At 41.9% G+C, this 18947-nt stretch overlaps 1 protein-coding gene across 2 annotated transcripts; it reads left to right on the forward strand.

Moving 5' to 3' along the window:
• Nucleotides 1–1079: 1079 nt before the first annotated feature.
• Nucleotides 1080–18679, forward strand: ALAS1 (5'-aminolevulinate synthase 1). 2 transcript variants are annotated; one of them, XM_072420415.1, is made up of 11 exons: nt 1080–1225; nt 2590–2805; nt 5464–5661; nt 6471–6605; nt 7672–7894; nt 13116–13300; nt 14635–14814; nt 15001–15165; nt 15551–15819; nt 18078–18240; nt 18368–18679. In XM_072420415.1, the coding sequence occupies exons 2-11, from the start codon at nt 2610–2612 to the stop codon at nt 18526–18528; spliced, it is 1875 nt and encodes a 624-aa protein (XP_072276516.1). In that variant the 5' UTR covers nt 1080–1225; nt 2590–2609; the 3' UTR covers nt 18529–18679. The 2 variants fall into 2 exon arrangements, with proteins under 2 accessions (XP_072276516.1, XP_072276517.1); XM_072420416.1 differs by having other exon boundaries at nt 1095–1225; nt 2593–2805.
• Nucleotides 18680–18947: the final 268 nt, after the last annotated feature.

Consider the following 18947-nt stretch of genomic DNA (forward strand, 5'->3'; position numbering starts at 1 on the left):
TGCTGCAGGGGTTAACATTCCCAATACCTGCAGGAGAGTCAGACTGCTGCAATGGTCACCAGCACTCCGAGGCCCCCCCCCCTTTCAGCACTCCAATCAACTGTACTGCTAAAGAACATGATTGCTCCTGATTGGAGCACTGGGTAGGGGGCGTGTCAGAGTGCTGGTGACCCTCTGTGTTGAGCAGTGGTCTGACTCTCCTGTAGGTATAGGGAGCAATAACCCCTGCAGCACCAAAAAAATTATAAAAACACAAGCATACACATTACTCTATATCAGGGATGTCAAACTCAAATACACGGTGGGCCAAAATTAAAAACTTGGACAAATTTGAAACTGAAATAGCACTGCTACTACAATTCCCTGCGTCTATAAAACAGTCTAATGCGGGCCACGCATAGGCAGAGGCTGCTGGTCCATAGATGTGAGTGATGCTGGGAATTGTAGTAGTCGCGTTATTTCAATTCAGCAGCGGGCCAGCTGCAATTCATATTGGGGGCCAAAAAAAAGGACATTGTGGGTCAATTTTAGCCTGCGGGTTAGAGTTTGACACCCCCTGCCCTATATGTACCAAGCAGTAATAAAAATAAAACACAGATAAATCTTTTCACCTAAGGTAAACTCAAAATTCACATTTTTTCTACATTAAAATTAATTGGAAAATGTATGAATAATGACTGTAGAGATGTGAATTCGCCTTTTGTATGCAAATCACACTGACTTGGAAATGGACCAATCAAACGCTACCAAGTCTGAATAGGTGATTTTCAAATTAGTGAAATTTGTATGCAAATGCTGAATTTCCTACATTTCATTATTATGAAAAGATTCCCAGGATATTAGTAATAGTCTCAGATATAAGGAAGTCCCTCCCTCCCTCCCTCCCTCCCTGACCCAGCTAGGAACACCATGGCCGCTCACACATTCCAGGCGTGCCCTTTAAGCTCCCAGACTTGAAGGAGAAGGGGGCGAGGCTATTATTTATGGCGTCACTATGCACCTAGGACTTGGGGGTGGGTTGACGGATCGGCAGCGGGTGTGGATTGGATAGAAAGCCCGCCAGTCATAGACAATAGCGTTGAGGATTGGCCAGGGAAAAAGGAAGGGCAATGTGTTGTGCCAATAGGTGTACGGGGCGGAGCAGAGGTTCTGCGAGGGCACCGGGTGGAAGGGATTCATTAACAGGTGACATTGCGGAGCCCGAACACAACTGAGAAGACCTATTGTAAGTGGGGGAACCGGGAGAGTGGGGGTGGGGCTGGCCGAGGGGTCTCACAGAAAGCGCTGAGACTTGTAGATGTTTTATAAAGGGTCAGGGAGGCCATGCTGGGACTGCTAGATGGGTATTATAGCCTGGAAAGGACATTTAGCCATAGAGACAGATGTGGGCTCCTTCACTTAGTCAATAAATCCTAAATGGGCTGCTGGGGGTTGTAGTTCTCCAAAGTAGAAGCTTCTTGGTTCCATAGCTCTTCTGTAGAGACACAGTGAGGGATGCTGGGACTTGTAGTTCATTGTGAGAGAATCGGAATCCAAAATTTTATCAATGAACTACAGATCCCAGCATCCTTCACTGCCTATAGGGAAAAGTGATGTCCCAACATTTGTCTTTGTAGGCGAATCCACCTCAAACTTCATCATAGAACTACAAGTCCCAGCATTCCTTTCTGATATCTAAATGTTGGGTCATCAACCTTCCCTGCAGTGGGGGTGGAACTTGTAGTTCTCATCTAGGTCCGGAGGACGTCTCGTTAACCTATGGATATTAGAAAGGAATGCTGGAACTTGTAGTTCATCAGCAGAGCTGAGAAGGGGGGAATTCTCCTATAATAGCTGGGACTTGTAGTTCTACCATACAGCCCTGAAGAGAATGCTGGGACTTATTTTGTTTGTAGAGGGGATGTTTGTAGTTCCCCTGTAAAGGAGGTAGCTGGGGAAGCTGGGTTATGTAGTTCTCCTATATATCAGAGGGGGGTGCTGGGACTTGTAGTTTACCTAGTAAAGAGATGCTTGTATTCCTATTTTTGTAGAAAAGAAAGGTGAGCTGTGATTGGTATTTCTCCCATAGAATGTAAGAATTGCTGAAAATTGCTGAAGGGGAATGATGGGGCTTGGAACGGGGTTGTGGGACTTGTAGTTCTCTTGTGGTCAATAGTTAATATTATTGTAAAGGACAAAAGTGGGATGTTGGGGCTTGTAGTTCCAGCAGAGGCTGGGAAGGGGGATGCTGGGACCTGTAGTTCTATTGCAGATGTTGGGAAGAGAATGATGGGACTTGCAGTTTTAATTCCATGGTTGGGAAGGGAATGCTGGGACTTGTAGTTCTCTTGTGGTTGATTGGGGAGATGCTGGAAATAATTGTATTGTTACAGACAGTGGGGGGATGCTGGGACTTGTAGTTCTATAGGAGGTTGGAAAGGGGATGCTGGTACTTGTAGTTGAAGGGGGGTTTGCCATCCAGCAGCTATCTGGTGAATGTATACAGATGGGGCCCCATTACAGAATATTGCGGGGATGTCTGGCACTGGACTCTCCTGCCTATGTTGGCGATATTATCCTCATGCTGTATTTTTTTTTTTTTCCTACCAGTAGCAAACCAACCAACCATAATGGAGGCCATCGTCCGTCGTTGTCCTTTCCTTTCTCGGGTCTCTCAGACCTTCTTGCAGAAAGCTGGAAAATCGCTTATTACTTACGCCCAGAACTGCCCCGTCATGATGACCCCTCGGCCCCTGGCCGGCGCCCATCTCAGCACCTCTGCTGTGTGCCACCAGGAGACCAAAGACACGTCATCCTGCGACAAGGGTAAGAAGTGCCGCCACGCCGGCCATGTGTGGGTTTTTTTTTAATGGTTCTTGTGGTTAAAAATAAAACTCCAGCACCATCGTAGCGGCGTGGAAATCCCTAAATTATAGAGAATAATGTATAATTGTCACGTGTAGGATGTGTCATAGCAATGAATATAAACGCCACTGGCTAGACGATGGAAGGGTGATGTTGTGAACAGGGAGCTGCATTTATTTCCTGGAGTTCATCTTTAACCACACCTGTGGCATGCTGGATTGACCCCTCAAATCATTGTGTGTCATTTTGGCATGCCTTAAGTGATATTTCAGCTTGGGGTCCGTTGACTGCAATGGAAAAGCCTTTGATCCTGTGAATTAACAACCAACTAACAGAATTGGATCCATGAGATATTCATGGGGGGGCTAGGGACTGGGACCCACAAAGTAGCCTAATACACTATGCCAGTGATTCATAATATTATTTTGTAAATAAACCCCAATATTTGTCTATCACTAAACCTGGCATGTGATTTGATGTTCGTGGTCCTGTGATCGTTTTCCCTGTGGCCATGAACTAGTGAACAGATAACGATCGCAATTTCTGTTGCTCGTCATCCATAGGAATATTCAAGATCTTTTCAAACAATCACATTTTCTGATCCCTGACACATATCCATAAAATGCAGCATGTCCAGAAACTGCCGAATGGCACAGAGGCAGCTGGAGTGCAGGTGGACATAAGCAGAATAAATAAAATATAAAGCTCCTTAACATTGAAACAAATGGCAAGGGTTGAATAACCTGCAGAGGTGCAGCAATGGTTTTATGTCCCTGCACTCTCGCATTGGCCTCCAGCTGATCCTCGTCCAGACTTGAATGGGGACCCCTTCCAGATGCCGGCTATGTGGGTGCAAAGTATTTTGGAAGCTTTTGGGGGTAAATAATCGGTTTCTGAGCCCATTTCCTATAAAAGACAAACACAATACTGCAAACCTCAATTTCCTCTTTTTTAAATGCCCTCAGCTTCCCCTGGACACCCAATAGGTGAAGTTGGGAACTGCACTGCAAATTGACCATCTGCAGGTAGACCTAATAGGGGCACAGCACCATCTTGCAGGACTCCGGGGGTCCTTGTATAAGTAATTGATGAATCATATATATATTTATAAATCTATGGAACATGTGAGGGTGCAACTGTTGAAAACCAGTCTGTCTCATTCCATCTCCTATCCCAAACCTAACATAATTATTCCTCACTTCATTAAAAACATAAACACCCAACATTGTATTATTAGGAGGTGAGCAGAGTTTGTTGCCAGTTGCACTCGTATTACCTGTGTGACTGGAGAAAAGGTGAGATTACACCTAGCCCAGGTACACCTGATACCGCCTGCCCTTTGTTATCACATTATCATTAACCCTTCTGTACCCCAAGCCTATTATCTTGTGTAACCTGCACTGCTTAGTTTGGCTCAGTTTTCAGTTATTTCTGCCAAGAAAATTGCAGAATTTCATTCTCAGTTGCTGAGTCAGAGGGGTGAAGGGGGTTTAACAAAGAGGTGATCCCAGTTCTTAGATTAATGAGTTGCGAGTTAATATTTGATTTGGGTTCATTGGTCTCCAGATCGTGCCTGCATTCTGGTGTAAATAAGTAAGTGGATCACCCTGACCGTGCGCGGCCTGCGTGATTGTCATTGTTTACATTCCTGGTATGATCTGTACATGGTACTTGTGTATTGCTTCATCTCAGCGGAGGAAACATTTCCAAATGCTGTATAATTAGGATATAAACACACACACAGAATTGGGTGAGATTCCACTAACCTGACTCTCTCCTCTAGTCTATTATGAATGCTGCAGCCAGACTCATCCATCCTTCACACCTACCTACCTGATACAAAGCCACCTCACCACCCCTCTTCTGCTGCATCTCTCTGTATTTCCCTTTATTGACTTTAATTTCCACTTAAAATCAAATTCAAGTTCCTGTGCTTTGCCTTCAAATCCTTCCACAGCTCTTGTCCAACCCACCTACCTGATACACAAATCCCTCCATAACTCTTGTTCCCACTTACCTTTCCGACCTTACCGACCTGGTAAAATATCCCCTTAGCTGCTCTCTTCACTCCTCCAATGACCTACTAATGACTTCCTCACTCATAACCCCATCACACACACAGCTCCAAGACTTTTTCTAGAGCTGCCCTGATTCTCTGAAATGGTCTTCCTCGTCCTATTCAGCTTGCTCTTACTTTCTGCTCATTTAAAAGAGCACTCAAAACCCAACTCTTCAACCTCCATCTTTCCGTCTTCTGTCTCCTAAACCCTCAGCACTCACCCACCATTCCATATCCCTCTCTTATTGTGTGTTACTTCCCCCACTTCTAGATTGTAAACTCCTCCAGGCGGGGTCCTCTCCTGCCCCTGTGTCACTGTCATTTGAAACCCCTATGTAATGTACAGTGCTGCGTAATATGTTAGCTTTATATAAATCTTGTTTAATAATAATAATTAATTTTTTTTAATTATGTGAGTAATAAATAGTATTTCAATACTTAAAGTTATGTGATGCTTTGGATTCATATAAGGTGGAAAATAAACCCTTTACAGCTACAGTTTTGTATAAACCAGAATCCTCCATTCTGCCTCACTTACCTTCCATTTTTGTCTTCTATAGGTTTGCAGAACATCAAAGCTCCAGAAGATTGCTCGGCCTCTCAACCACCAGCAGACCATGCCGAGGTTGCTGGCAGTCAGAGTCCCTCCAAATGCCCCTTTCTGGCTGCCCAGCTGACTCAAGAGGGTAGCGGAGTGTTCCGCAAGGCCAGTCTTGCATTACAGGAGGACGTACATGAGATGCAGAGCTTGAGGAAAGGTGAGTCCTGCCTGACAAGTACTCCAAGGGAGCTGTATATAGAACACGGAGGATTTTATAAGCACAATGTATTCACATGTCTTATTCCCAAAAACTAAGGTAATTCCTCAGAATAGCAGAGATATGATAATTATTCCTTTATGCCCCCATAAATAACTGTACATGTAGAACTGCCGGTATATAGCACAGATATCAGATATAAGTCATGGAATTTGTATTATTTAGGCTGTTTGAGGCAGGATGGCCATTGATCTATTATTCAGCTTATCCAGGACATGGTGACAGAGGCTTCCCAGTGTCTGGGCACAAGACTGCATATGTAGGATGTATCCGGCCTATAAACCAGATCCTCCAATTTCTAGTAAACAATCTTTCAGTTTACCCTGTGGGAGAGGTGGTGCTTGCCAGGATTTCATAACTGTAGTTTTCTTCAGACTGTGTTGGGCCATGCGCAGGAGGAAGTTGTTAAATGAGTAATTGCTTCATATCTGTTTAATACAATTTCTCTTTTCTTATTTTATTGCTGGGGAGGAAACCAAAGCTGTTGTGTCATTTAAGGAAAAAAACGTTCTGGGTCATTATTTGATTTACCAACATTCACCCTCACAAAACCCTTCTGTTTATTGGGTTTGATTCTCCACCCCTGGACAAAGGAAACATTTACTGCACCATATTAATTGATTTTGGCACTTCCCTTTGTGAGAACAGAGAGGGAAATGGGGGCATTAGGATTGAAGGTTTTCCCCTAAATGTTCCCATTGTTTTTGTAGCTTCAGGTGTGACTGACATTTCCCTGCTTTGTTTTTCAGATTTGAACAACTCACTAGCAGTGGAGCCAACAAGTTCTCCAAAAAAGTTGGGAGTATTGCAGAAATTCCAAGAGACTGTTCGTCAGCAGAAACCTGAGCTGGTGTCCCACCTCCTCCAGGACAACATGCCGAAATGTAAGTACGATCACCTTCCTGGTTAAAGGTCCACTTCGGCCTAACCTGTTTTCTGAGTGGGGGAAGGTAATATCTACTTACTGTTACTGTCAATCCAAGAAGCGAGCAGGCAGAACATGTTTTTGGTAGAGTAAAGGAGGTGTTAAAACACTTTTTGTGCTGTCTTGTTCATGTGACCACCTCTTCCCCTTATTTCATGTATTGGTGTCTCTGGAACAGAAACTGGGGAAATATCTGATTCTGCTATTATTTTTATTACACAGTATTTATATAGTGCCAGCATATTATGCATTATTTTACAGACAAGTCCATAGTCATGTCACTAACTGTCCCTAAAAGGGGCTCACAATCTAATGTCCCTACCATAGTCATATGTTATTACCACAGTCTAAGGTCATTTTGGGGGGAAGCCAATTAACCTAACTGCATGTTTTTGGGATGTGGGAGGAAACCGGAGTTTCCAGAGGGGAACCTGCTAACTCCATGCAGGTAACTGTCCTGGCGAGAGTGCTAACCACTGAGCTGACCATGCTGCTACAACGCCATTGAGCCGATAACTTCTTCCATTTTTTTTTTCCCTTCCCTTTTTATTTGTTCTCTCAGTGACCCCTACTAGTGTTAAAGATTGTGGAGATGTCTTGCAAATCAAATACTTTTTCTGTCCTAGGGTGACAGCACTGCTCTTCCATAAATACATGAGTGAATGTTGTAACCCTAGCACAATACAACCACCACATGCCAAGGAGTGATAGGCTTAGGCTGCATATATGACATTCTTGTTTTTTGATGGAAGCCTGGACAGTGCTTAAGGTATCTCAAATTTTGACTCCTGTAATATCTTGGAAGAGCCCCAGCTTATAAGCACAGATATCTGTTTGTTTTCTCTGTGAACTGATCATTGTTTGCACTGCCAATAAATGATTTATTGCTAACACTGTTTCCAGAACAGTGAAGCATTCATCTGTTTATTTGGCCGAAAATAATTCTCTGTTGTAATATAATATATTACAAAAGAGATATTATATTGTATAATAATATTTTATTGGTTTGTTTTGTTTTTTTCAAGCTGTGCGCACCTTTCAGTACGACAAGTTCTTTGAGAAGAAAATTGAAGAGAAGAAAAATGACCACACCTACCGGGTCTTTAAGACAGTCAACCGACGCGCCCAAGTGTTCCCGATGGCCGATGATTATTCTGAGACCCTGACAAGTAAAAAGAGCGTGTCGGTTTGGTGCAGCAATGATTACCTGGGGATGAGCCGCCATCCGAAGGTGGTTGGTGCTGTCATGTGAGTTTTTTTTTTTTTTTTTTTTGAGTTTTAAGAAGTTTTGGCCTTATTTATATGGAAATCCAAACCCCCCACTGACTGTATCTGGGATACCCAACATCATAATTCAAGTGTTCTGTTGGAGTCATTGAAGTTCTCAAATCACATGAGGCATTAGACTGGTGTCCTTCCACGTGATTTTGGAATCTCGACACAAGTGTCACTGGGTTTTAAAGTGGGGCTTTCTTCCCCCTCCCCCCTTGAACCCCTACTGGAAGACTCAGCTGCAAGTTCTAGTTTAAAGTTAGGCTGTCACTGTGCAGCTTGCCTAAGCGAGGGCGATGTCAGTGGGTGTTACCAGGTGATCCAAAACACCCAGAACTCGCTGTATTCCTTCAGTCTTCAGGGCCTGATGAACACTGAACTTTGATGACTGAGCTGGAAAGTATTTACTAAAGGGCCAACATATGAGAGGGGGTCCCATGCTTCGCTCTGTAGTAAATGCTTTCCAACTAAGGCTACCCACTACATATCTCCCCTCCTATTGTGTGTAAATTCCCCCACCTACTAGATTGTAAGCTCTTCGGGGAAGGGTCCTCTCCTCCTGTATCACTGTCTGTATTCGTCTGTCATTTGCAACCCCTATTTAATGTACAGCGCTGCGTAATATGTTGGTGCTTTATAAATCCTGTTTATTAATAATAATAATAATAATAATAATAATAATCATATCGGTGCTGCCCTCTGCCAGGTTCCTCTGGAGATAAAGGGTCACACTTAGGGCTAATGGGGATCGCTGGCAGGAGGAGACAAGTGAGAAGTTTAAAGTAGCATTTTTACCACTCCGGCAGTATAGACAGAAGGGGAGGGGCTTCGCCTATCTTTACTATATAATTTACTATTTTATGTAAAGTAAAATTTTACATAAAAGGCCTGCTTTAACGTTTTTTGTATGTAACATTATTCGGAACATTTGAGTTGAATAATCCAGAATAATTTAGGTAGTTCACTTTAAAAAACACGAGAAGGTCAATTATTTTAATTATATTGTCAAAACCAGAATTATGGAAAGCTTTCCTAACATTGGAGTCACCATTATTCAATGACCGTTTTAGCTTTGCAGCTTCAGTTTCCTTGACCTCACAGAATGTCCTGTTCAAGGTCACAGTGTTGGAAGGTTGAATTGTAACTTTGATCTGAACCAGAATCCTCTCTCATGTTAAAACCTTTTTGATTTTGTTAAAGTACAAATAGTTCTTTGAATGACACCCCCTCTCCCCCTTCTATGTTCTCTTATATCTTTCCATGCACAAGTCTTACATAGTTAGTCAGGTTGAAAAAACCCATAAGTCCATTAAGTTCAACCACTAAAAAATAAACATATCCCAAATAAAACCCTATGGACATACTTGATCCAGAGGAAGGGAAAAAAACCCTGGTACAATTTGCTTCAACAAGGGGGAAAAAAAAATCCTTCCTGATTCCCTGATGCAATTTGATGTTCCCTTGATCAGCATTCTCTGTTTTCTTTACTTTAAAGTTTAAATCCCCAATTATATTCTGTTCTTCTAGAAAGCATCCAGCTTTTTCCTTAAGAAATCTATACAATTTGCTGAAACTTTTTTTCTGAGGAAGCCGATTCCACATTTTCACAGACCTTTCAGTGAAGAATCCCTTCCTTATCCGGAGATTAAACTTCTTTTCCCTTAGACATAAAGAGTGCCCACTTGTTCTTTGTAATGATCTTACAGTGAATAAAGTCCTAGTAGTATGATCCTGTACTACAAGCCCCAGTCTACATAATCAGGATATGGTCAATGTAACACAAAACCTACTGCGCACTTTGGAAGTGATTGTGTTATATATTCATAAACGTTTCCTAAGTGTTTGGGCTGTCAAAGGATTCTTCTTTTTCTGTAGCCGGATGATTTTACATGAAGACATAACCAATACCATTATGCCGTGACCATAATCTTAGATCACACTGGGAAACCTTATAAGGGCCTCGTGTTATGGGTAGATTTGCAGTAACTGGGTTAATCTTTTGTTGTTATTTTGCTGTCCTAATTCAGAACCCAAAGCACGCTGATTAGGTAACTTGTGAGACATAGGGGAAAAAAAATAGAAACTCAAATTTCTAGGCTGAATGTAAGATTGATCTGATGGCTTCCTAGACTAATTTCCAGGTTGAGCGCAAAGCTGCCCTATCCCCTTTTTACATTTATTTAGTATCTTTGTTAGCTGGTCATTAGGTAATGACCATGGTAAGGTGGATCACTAAACTGGGATGTGAGACGCCTGTCCTGATTCAAACGAGCCCATTCTGTTTTAGGGTGAGCTGAGGGAAAATGTGAGTTGGAGGAGACTCCCTGTGGGTACTACAATAGCACCGTTTGTTTAGTGGTCAGGCATGGAGGATCAAGGGACACCTGTACTAATGTCAAATTTCAACCCAAAATGATCACAAATGTTAATCTTGGATTATGAAGTCTCACATTTGTTCAATGCTTTACTTGTATAAAGAACTACACTCAGATGAGTTCAACTCTGTACAAAAGTACTGTGAGCTTAGTGTCATGTAAAAGGCACCCCCTAGTGGATGGGTCCATGACACCCTGGGCACCCAGGAAGTTAATTGTTATGGGAAAAGCTGAACCAAAATGGAGTAAAGAAGACACAAGTTGAGCTGGGTCTCGGTCATATCAAAATTAAGGCTAAATACACACATCGAATGATTCTCTGAGACGATATCTGGCATCCGTCGTTCCGACGATTGTCCTGGAGGAACCACGGGTGACGATATTATTGAAAGTTAAGGGAAGAGAGTGAGCAGGGTGCTGCTCCATCATTCCCCATAGAGCAGAATGGTACTGTATGTACAGCACTCATTCATGCTTTGTGCAGTCTTTTGTCATTGGAAAGGATCATGAAAGATCCTTTCCAATGACCATTATTGCATGTGTGTACATAGCCCAAGACTTTGATGACTTCACTTGCTTTAAAACTCTGGATCAGCTCATCTTTGACACATAATTTTGACTCAGAATATGGCCAGTGCACACTACATCAGATGCAGATTGAATCTTGTATAATCCAGCGTGACATTTTAAGTTAAACTTTCAAATCTGCCTGATACAGAATAGAATTGTTGATGTTAGAAGAATAAATACACTTATTAATATTTATCTTTATCTTCAGGGCTTCCTACACAGACGTATTGCCCCGAGCTGTATCAAATGCTTGTCAGGCGCTGTTTGTTTTCTTACCGGTTTTCATCGAGTGTTAGGCTGACCTGACAAACACTTAGTAAACATGCAAATTCTCATGCTTCATTTCCTCTTTTATATAAGAAGGATTGCGAGTGATAAGAAATCTCTTCTCTGTGTAACTCTATATAAACAATTTCATATGAGGCACTGTAATGTGTAATACACCCCAAGCTGTCTTTCCAAGCCTCGGTCCTCCTCCAACTGAATCCAAAAGAACAGACCTACCCTGGAATGCAATCTACAGAAATGCCTATTGTTCAAGAAAACAATCACAAATGCCCCTCCTTCTCGCACCTTTTACCTCCTAGGGACAAAACAAAGGAGGCATTAGTGTTGTAAAACAAAATACATTTGTGAAAATTGCATTCTGGAGTGGGTCTCTTGTTCTTATGGATTTATTGGAAATCTATTCATGTTCTTTGACTTAGGAGAGCTGAGGACCAGACAGTCAATACATTTTACTTTTTAAAACTTGTTAAACTTTACAAGGATGTTGCTTGTAATGCTGTGCCTTAAAAAGGCAAGCAGAGGACAAAGAACTCATTATTACCATGGCCTATGGTATGCTGGTATGGTGCAGCAGAAGACTGCGGCGGCGCTGGGGGGGGGGGGCAGATCCACATAATTGATAGTGAAGATGCAGGGAGATCCTTGCCCTGCAGCTGTTCAGATACAGCTTCCTCTCCAACAAGGAGAACAGTGGTGATATCTCCAAATCTCCTGAGAGGCATCAATGCCTTAGATGATCCCACACTGCACATATACAGCAATGAAGGTACATAATAGGAGTGTCTATGCCAGTGTTCCTTGACTTTTTTAACATGGGGTAATACATCCTGTAATGTTGTCGAGATATCGGGAACCCTTACTATAATTACCATATCCACAGCTCACAATATACTAGTGTGGTGGTTAGTGGTAAGAATGGCTCCTACATTGCTGGCCATTGGGAAGAATGTCATCCTTACAGATAGCCAAAAAGATTATTGGTGTCACTTATACTGACCTGCGAGGCACAAACTGCACATTGCTCAAGGAACCCCTAACAACCTTTGGAGGAATCCTGGTTATAGCAGGGGATCCCTGGAGACCATTCTTTTTAACCCCCTTAAAGGATTTGCTGAAAATCCTCCCTGAAGGATTACTATCTTTACCCAGAAAGAGCCTCCAGGTGCCCTTTATATGGCCCTTGTATTGCTTTAAAATTCTAAGCCAACACAGTAAGGGGCCTTGTGGTGGACGATCGTTAAGACTTGCCCAATCCTCACTTTGTGCAAACAGGAAAATGTGTGAAATATTGTAACAGATTGATCTATGGGGATTTCATCTGTTGTGTTAACATAATCATTTACATGTAAGTTCAGAAACCAGGAAGTTGAGCTGCTCCACCTAACACAGGAAGGATTACATTCTGCAATTAGAATGAACAAAGACTTACCGGGGAAGTTAGCATTTACTTCCTCTTATGTTGCTATCTCTGTGTAGGGTGGCCTAGAATTCAGAAAAAGCTGTACTGAAGACAAGCAAAGCTAACACAGATAAAATTCATATAACAGAGCTGTTTAAATTACAAAATTATTTGTATTTCTTCCTATCGTCATCTCTGCCTTTACTATATCCTATGTTATCACATAAGCATTGTAGCACTACTGGTTTCTTGTGCTGCTTCTGAGCTTTGCTTCACAGAGACTACAGAAGGCTGATGGCAGGACTGATCCATGTACCTGCACTACATGCCAAATAAATCCATTGAATGACATATTAATAAATGCATGGCTGTATGTTGTGATATAAACCCAGTAATAGTCATTATTTTACAGTGACTAAGAACCAGATACCTTCTGAGTCACAACCTGTACAAAGTGACTTATTCTGAGCCATTTGGTTAGATTTGTGTTGCAGCAATTACAGTTGTTTTACCCACTTTTTGCATATGGAGTTCTGAAAAGTGATTTTTTTTTTTGTTTTTACAGGGATACCCTCAAACAACATGGAGCTGGTGCAGGAGGGACCAGAAACATCTCTGGGACTAGTAAATTTCACGTGGATTTAGAACACGAGTTGGCAGATCTCCATGGTAAAGACGCGGCTTTGCTGTTTTCCTCCTGCTTCGTGGCCAATGACTCTACGCTCTTCACGCTGGCTAAAATGCTGCCAGGTATGTTAAAGGGCTGGGAGAATTCATGAACTTATATTGTATTCCTATAGTGCAGATATATTCCATAGCGCACTACAGAGTGCATTTCACAACCAACTGCCTCTGGCCCAGAAGATTATTACCCCAGTGTCATCTCAAGCATTGTAGGTACAGTGACATGACTGTGCAGCCCAGAGGGATCAATGATCCAACCAAAATCTGCAATTGCAATGCAGTAAATCTGAAATTTATTAAACGGAAGCAAAGCACCCATGAATCAGATTTCTTTAGACAAATCTCCCTTTATTCAGGAGTATTGCTTCACACACCGGAACCCAGTGCATAAAATCAGCCAGGACCTATGCACTTCAATCCCATACACATTGCTCTACTGGTGTTCTGAATAGTAGACTTCAATTTTTAATGGATCATTAACAAGTCAGAAATGTATAATCTAAGTAGTTGTAATTCCAAATAAACAATGTTTCCTTTAATCAAAATAATCCCGGTTATTCTGATTTGAAGGTCCTTGTTCATGTACTTCTATTACAGGTAGCAATGCTCTGTCTCGGTCTTCCAAGCTTGTTGCTGCAGTTTCCCCAGGGTTCTGATTGAGACTGCAGGTGGCCCATTTAACACAGATTATTGAGACATGGTCCACTGTTTAAAGATAATACAAAAGCAATATTTTATTTTTTTAAAAACATGGCAATTGGTTTTAGTACATGGTGCTTAGCAAGTAACAGTTAGGGTATACACCTTGTAGAAGGGGAGAGGGAGTAACAATGGAACATTGCACATTCTGCAATGGGCATTTTTTTGCTATTTTACTTCAGCCTCTCCCTCCTAATCATCAACACCCATAATACTTCCTAATGTATCTCCAAATCCCCCACCTCCACCCTGGTTCCCCCAACCAGAAGTGCTTTAGCTGTGCACTTGATGGTGGTTACAAATAGATATGTGTAGGTGATAGTTATTGACCCCCAGTACTGCACTTTTACATGACGTATGCACTTAAAAATAATAATAATAATTAATAATAAATACATTAATAAAAATAATTAATAATAATAATTAATAAGAAATAATTGCGAAACCCTGGCACAAACTAATTCATGGGGTTCTTTGAATGTAACTGAAATCCTTGCAAAAATGTGGCTGATGGTACTCTAGGTCAGAGATTAGTACATTTCCAGCTACTGTTGCAGCATGCTAGGACTTACAAAAGTTGATCTCAAAAAATGTCCAGGTGGAACATTTTTTGTAAACAGTGAGTGTTCTGCTGGAAATTGTCCTACAGTGATATCTAAAAAAATAAAAGTGTAAAATTAAATAAATTTGTTCTTCCCTAGGCTGTGAAATTTACTCGGATTCAGGGAACCATGCCTCCATGATTCAGGGTATCCGGAACAGCAAGGTGCCAAAGTACATCTTCCGGCACAATGATGTTGAACATCTACGTGAGCTGCTAAAGAACTCTGACCCATCAACCCCCAAGATTGTCGCCTTTGAGACGGTTCATTCCATGGATGGTGAGTGGGGATTGTGATGAGCTGGGAATCTTCTGAGGTCACTCCATTACAAGGTGTATACCAGGTGTGGGTATTTCTGTATATCTCTGCATTGTTTTGTCTCCGCCCAACCTTGCAGACTACAGAATGCCTCCCTGTGTTATTTTCTCTGGAATGTTTGTTAATGTCAGTCTATTGTATGCACAGGTGCCGTGTGCCCCCTGGAAGAGATGTGTGACGTGGCTCATGAATTTGGAGCGATAACATTTGTTGATGAAGTTCATGCTGTGGGATTATATGGTTCCCGTGGTGGAGGAATAGGCGACCGAGATGGAGTCATGCATAAAATGGATATAATCTCTGGAACACTCGGTAATTTTGCTCCATTTCTATTGCATTCTGTTGAATTCTCCTGAATAGAGACAAAATCTGATGCACATCAGCTCCTACTGCAGCCTCTGGCTACTAAGTTACAATGTTGCAGTCTTATCACTGCAAGAGGAAAGTTTGGAAAGCTTCAGCCTGCCTGCAGCAGTGGGTACATCATGTCAACCTAGAGTCGAGCTTAAGGATGAGTTTTCATTGATAAAAGGTGTAGCTTCTTCCAATAAATCATACTTCTGATGTATAATATGACCAGAATTCATGTAGTCTTGCAATGGGAATTTTAAGTATTTTAATCACTTTTTAACGGTGCTGTTCATTATAATACAAACAGCCTAATTTTTCAAAACTTTTTTGTTTCTTTTAATGGCAGGAAAAGCATTTGGTTGTGTTGGCGGATACATTGCCAGCACCAGCACTCTGATTGACACCGTCCGCTCCTACGCTGCTGGCTTCATCTTCACTACATCTTTGCCGCCCATGCTTCTGTCCGGCGCCATGGCGTCCGTCCAGGTTTTAAAGAGCGAAGAAGGGCAAGTCCTGCGACGCCAACACCAACGCAACGTGAAGCTCCTGAGACAAATGCTGATGGATGCTGGACTGCCGGTGGTGCACTGCCCCAGTCATATTATCCCCATCAGAGTACGTAAGGGTCTAAATCGGTGTTTCTCCACCTTTTTAACATGAATGAACTCTTGAAATAACTTCCAGGTCTTCAGGGACTATGATTATTTTATCCATTACATTAGGATGGTGGTCAGTAGTAAGCATTCCTCTTACATTACTGGGTATTGGGAAGAATGCCAAAAAGTTGGTGCCACTTAAATTGACCTGAGAGGCATACATTTTTTATTGTTAGACCCCCCTAGCGGTCTAATTCTGTCCGTATTTCCATGCAAAAAGCGGTACAATTTTTTGCATGGAAATTTATTTTACATTGTAAGCCTATATTTCTTAGGCATACCTCACCGAAATATGTCCAATAGTTAATAAATATAATAACTTTAAAAAAAAAACAAAACACAAAATTCTGTAATATAACTGTACAGCAACACATATAATATAATTATATATATATATATATATATATATTATATGTACATTTCTTTGAATTGAACTCAATACAGCTATTTTGTATTGAACCCAAAACAAAATTATTTGAACTTCCCGCTGCTCCTCCTGCCGGCACCGACGTCACCGGGAAACCCCGGAGATCGTCTATGCACTTTGCGGCTGGAGATCAGAGGAGGAGGACGTGTCCCCAGGATCTGCGGGGACCAACAGGACGACGGTGGATGCCGACAGAGCAAGGTAAGTGGGGTTATATGTTATGTTTTTAGGTACTCTGAGTGTGACTTGGGAATACCAACTTTTTTTTTTTTTTTGCATGGAAAATCCACCCCGAGTCACACTCGGGAATACCGCTAGGGGGGCCCTCCACTGACTTTTCACTCTTCTAGATGCCCCAATGTTACCTCAGGGACATTTTAAAGTCAATACCTCTTTTGTCTTTTATGAGGACATTTTGTCATTGCAACATGGGATAATTGTGTTCCCTCCCCGAAGGTACGCCTAGGTCTGTACCTGTCTCTGTTTACAGGTCTTATGTAACAAAGTTTTCCCAACGTATCATGTTCCACATTCTTGGCAGACAGTCCAGATCCCAGTTTATAAAAAGAAGAAAAAAATGAAACTTTGGCTGTGGCAATGATCTGTAGAATGAGTTGGTGGAATGTTGCTGCAAGCCAAAGCCACGTCTGCTCCTTTTTGTGTAATTCTCCCAGATGACTTCATAAAAGCCAGAGCTGCCCTAATGACATGCTTGACAACCCATCCACTCCACTCTGCTCTGCATATCCTGGCGATAAAGCTGCAGTGACATCACCACGATATGCAACATTCTGCAGCTTAGCCCAGCCAATGCAGTGCTGAAAAGAAGAAAATCCTTCATGTAACATTCATCTTTAATATAAAGGGTTATTTCTGGCATAATTGTTTACTATAGAAAATGCTGATGTTGTGCCCTATCTAATAGTTGGGAGAATTTCTTGGTCCACATCTGCTTTAATATGTATATAGATAGGTGGGTCTGTGCCTTAAAGTGGACCTCAACAATTCTATAGGAAATATCTCAAAATGATGATGATTGTGCATTAAAAAAAAATCTGTTTCACGTTGAAATTGATGAGAATAGCTTGTCTCCTCCCGATGTCCTAGCAACCCTCTGTTCTGTAGCCTCATAACTGTATATCTGCAGTGTGATATCATCTCCATCATTCATCATTTTCACATCACCATTCCAGTGTTCTCCTCCAGCCCCTTTTAGCTGGACGTACAACCTGAAACTTTTCAGTAACCACACATATGTTTTTGAGTAGGTACTAAAAAGTTGGGACACATTAGAAGGGTCACCAACTGCCTACAGCTTCTTTCCACCCAGAATTTTGGGGACAACACTGCATTTCATCATTCATCATCCCATCACCATTCCACCATCATTTCATTATTCATCCGTGGCTCTGCTCCCTTTGACTGTTATTCTTACCAGCATTAAAGTGAAATATGGTGTTGTCACCGCCACCATATGGTGTTGTTCTGCCCACGGTTATCCTTCCTGGAGAGGAAGCTGCACCTAAGGACCTGCTGTACAATGATCTCCCTTCTTCTCCTTTATTGCTATTGTGGATGTGAGCTTATCCTACCCCACAGTCAAGGGGGCAGCTATGAAATCCATCTATAAAACCAATAAGAACAAGCATAGAAAGTCTGTAAAAAGGAAAAGCCACAGTTAATGCTGGTGCCTGGTTGGCTGTCTGATTTTTGGGGTACAGCTCCTCTTTAACTATTTTAACCAATATTTGCAAAGGCTAAACCTGAATATTCACTTCTATTGTCATCAGGTTTCAGACGCTGCCAAAAACACAGAGATCTGCGATCGTCTGATGAGCCAGCATGATATCTACGTACAAGCGATAAATTATCCCACCGTTCCACGTGGGGAGGAACTGCTGAGAATTGCTCCCACCCCACACCATACCCCTCAGATGATGAGCTACTTCCTGGGTAAGCCAAACTTACTTTTGACACTAATGATATCAATCTACTCCAACTGCCCTGACTGGCTGCAATCCTCTGCTCCTAGCGAAGGACCTTGTAACCCCCTATTAAAGAAGTCTGTTTCCTTTCACAGAGAAACTTCTGATCACCTGGAAGGAAGTGGACCTGGAACTGAAACCGCATTCCACCGCCGAGTGTAACTTCTGCCGTCAGCCGCTTCACTTCGAGGTGATGAGCGAGCGCGAGAAATCGTACTTTTTCGGCTTGAGCAAACTGGTGTCTGCCAGGGCCTGACCATACCTCCTGCGTCTCCAGGGGGCGCCAAAGTCTATAGTCATAAATTTTTATGTTACATAGCATATACATTAGACATAATCACTGGCAACACTGTGAATATTGTGTTTGGCAATATCAGTCTGTCAATAAAGTTGGTCTATTATATTAACTGTTCTTGTCTTAAATTTTATTTGCTAAAAAGGTGCTTTAGAATTATTAATGTGGAGAGGAAACAAAGTAACTGCTCCAAGTTACTTGTGTGTGCGTGTGTTCAACGGTTTGAGCTACTGAGCTCTCTAAACAGTCAAATAATAACTGATAAACATAAGGAGCTTACAGCTCCACCTTCTGGCTGCATAGGAGATTTTTAAAATATGATTAGGTGTTATTCATACATACGGTGTTTCCCCGATGATAAGGCATCCCCATCAAATAAG

This window comes from Pyxicephalus adspersus, chromosome 8, assembly GCF_032062135.1.
Source record: "Pyxicephalus adspersus chromosome 8, UCB_Pads_2.0, whole genome shotgun sequence".
NCBI classification, from domain to species: domain Eukaryota; kingdom Metazoa; phylum Chordata; class Amphibia; order Anura; family Pyxicephalidae; genus Pyxicephalus; species Pyxicephalus adspersus.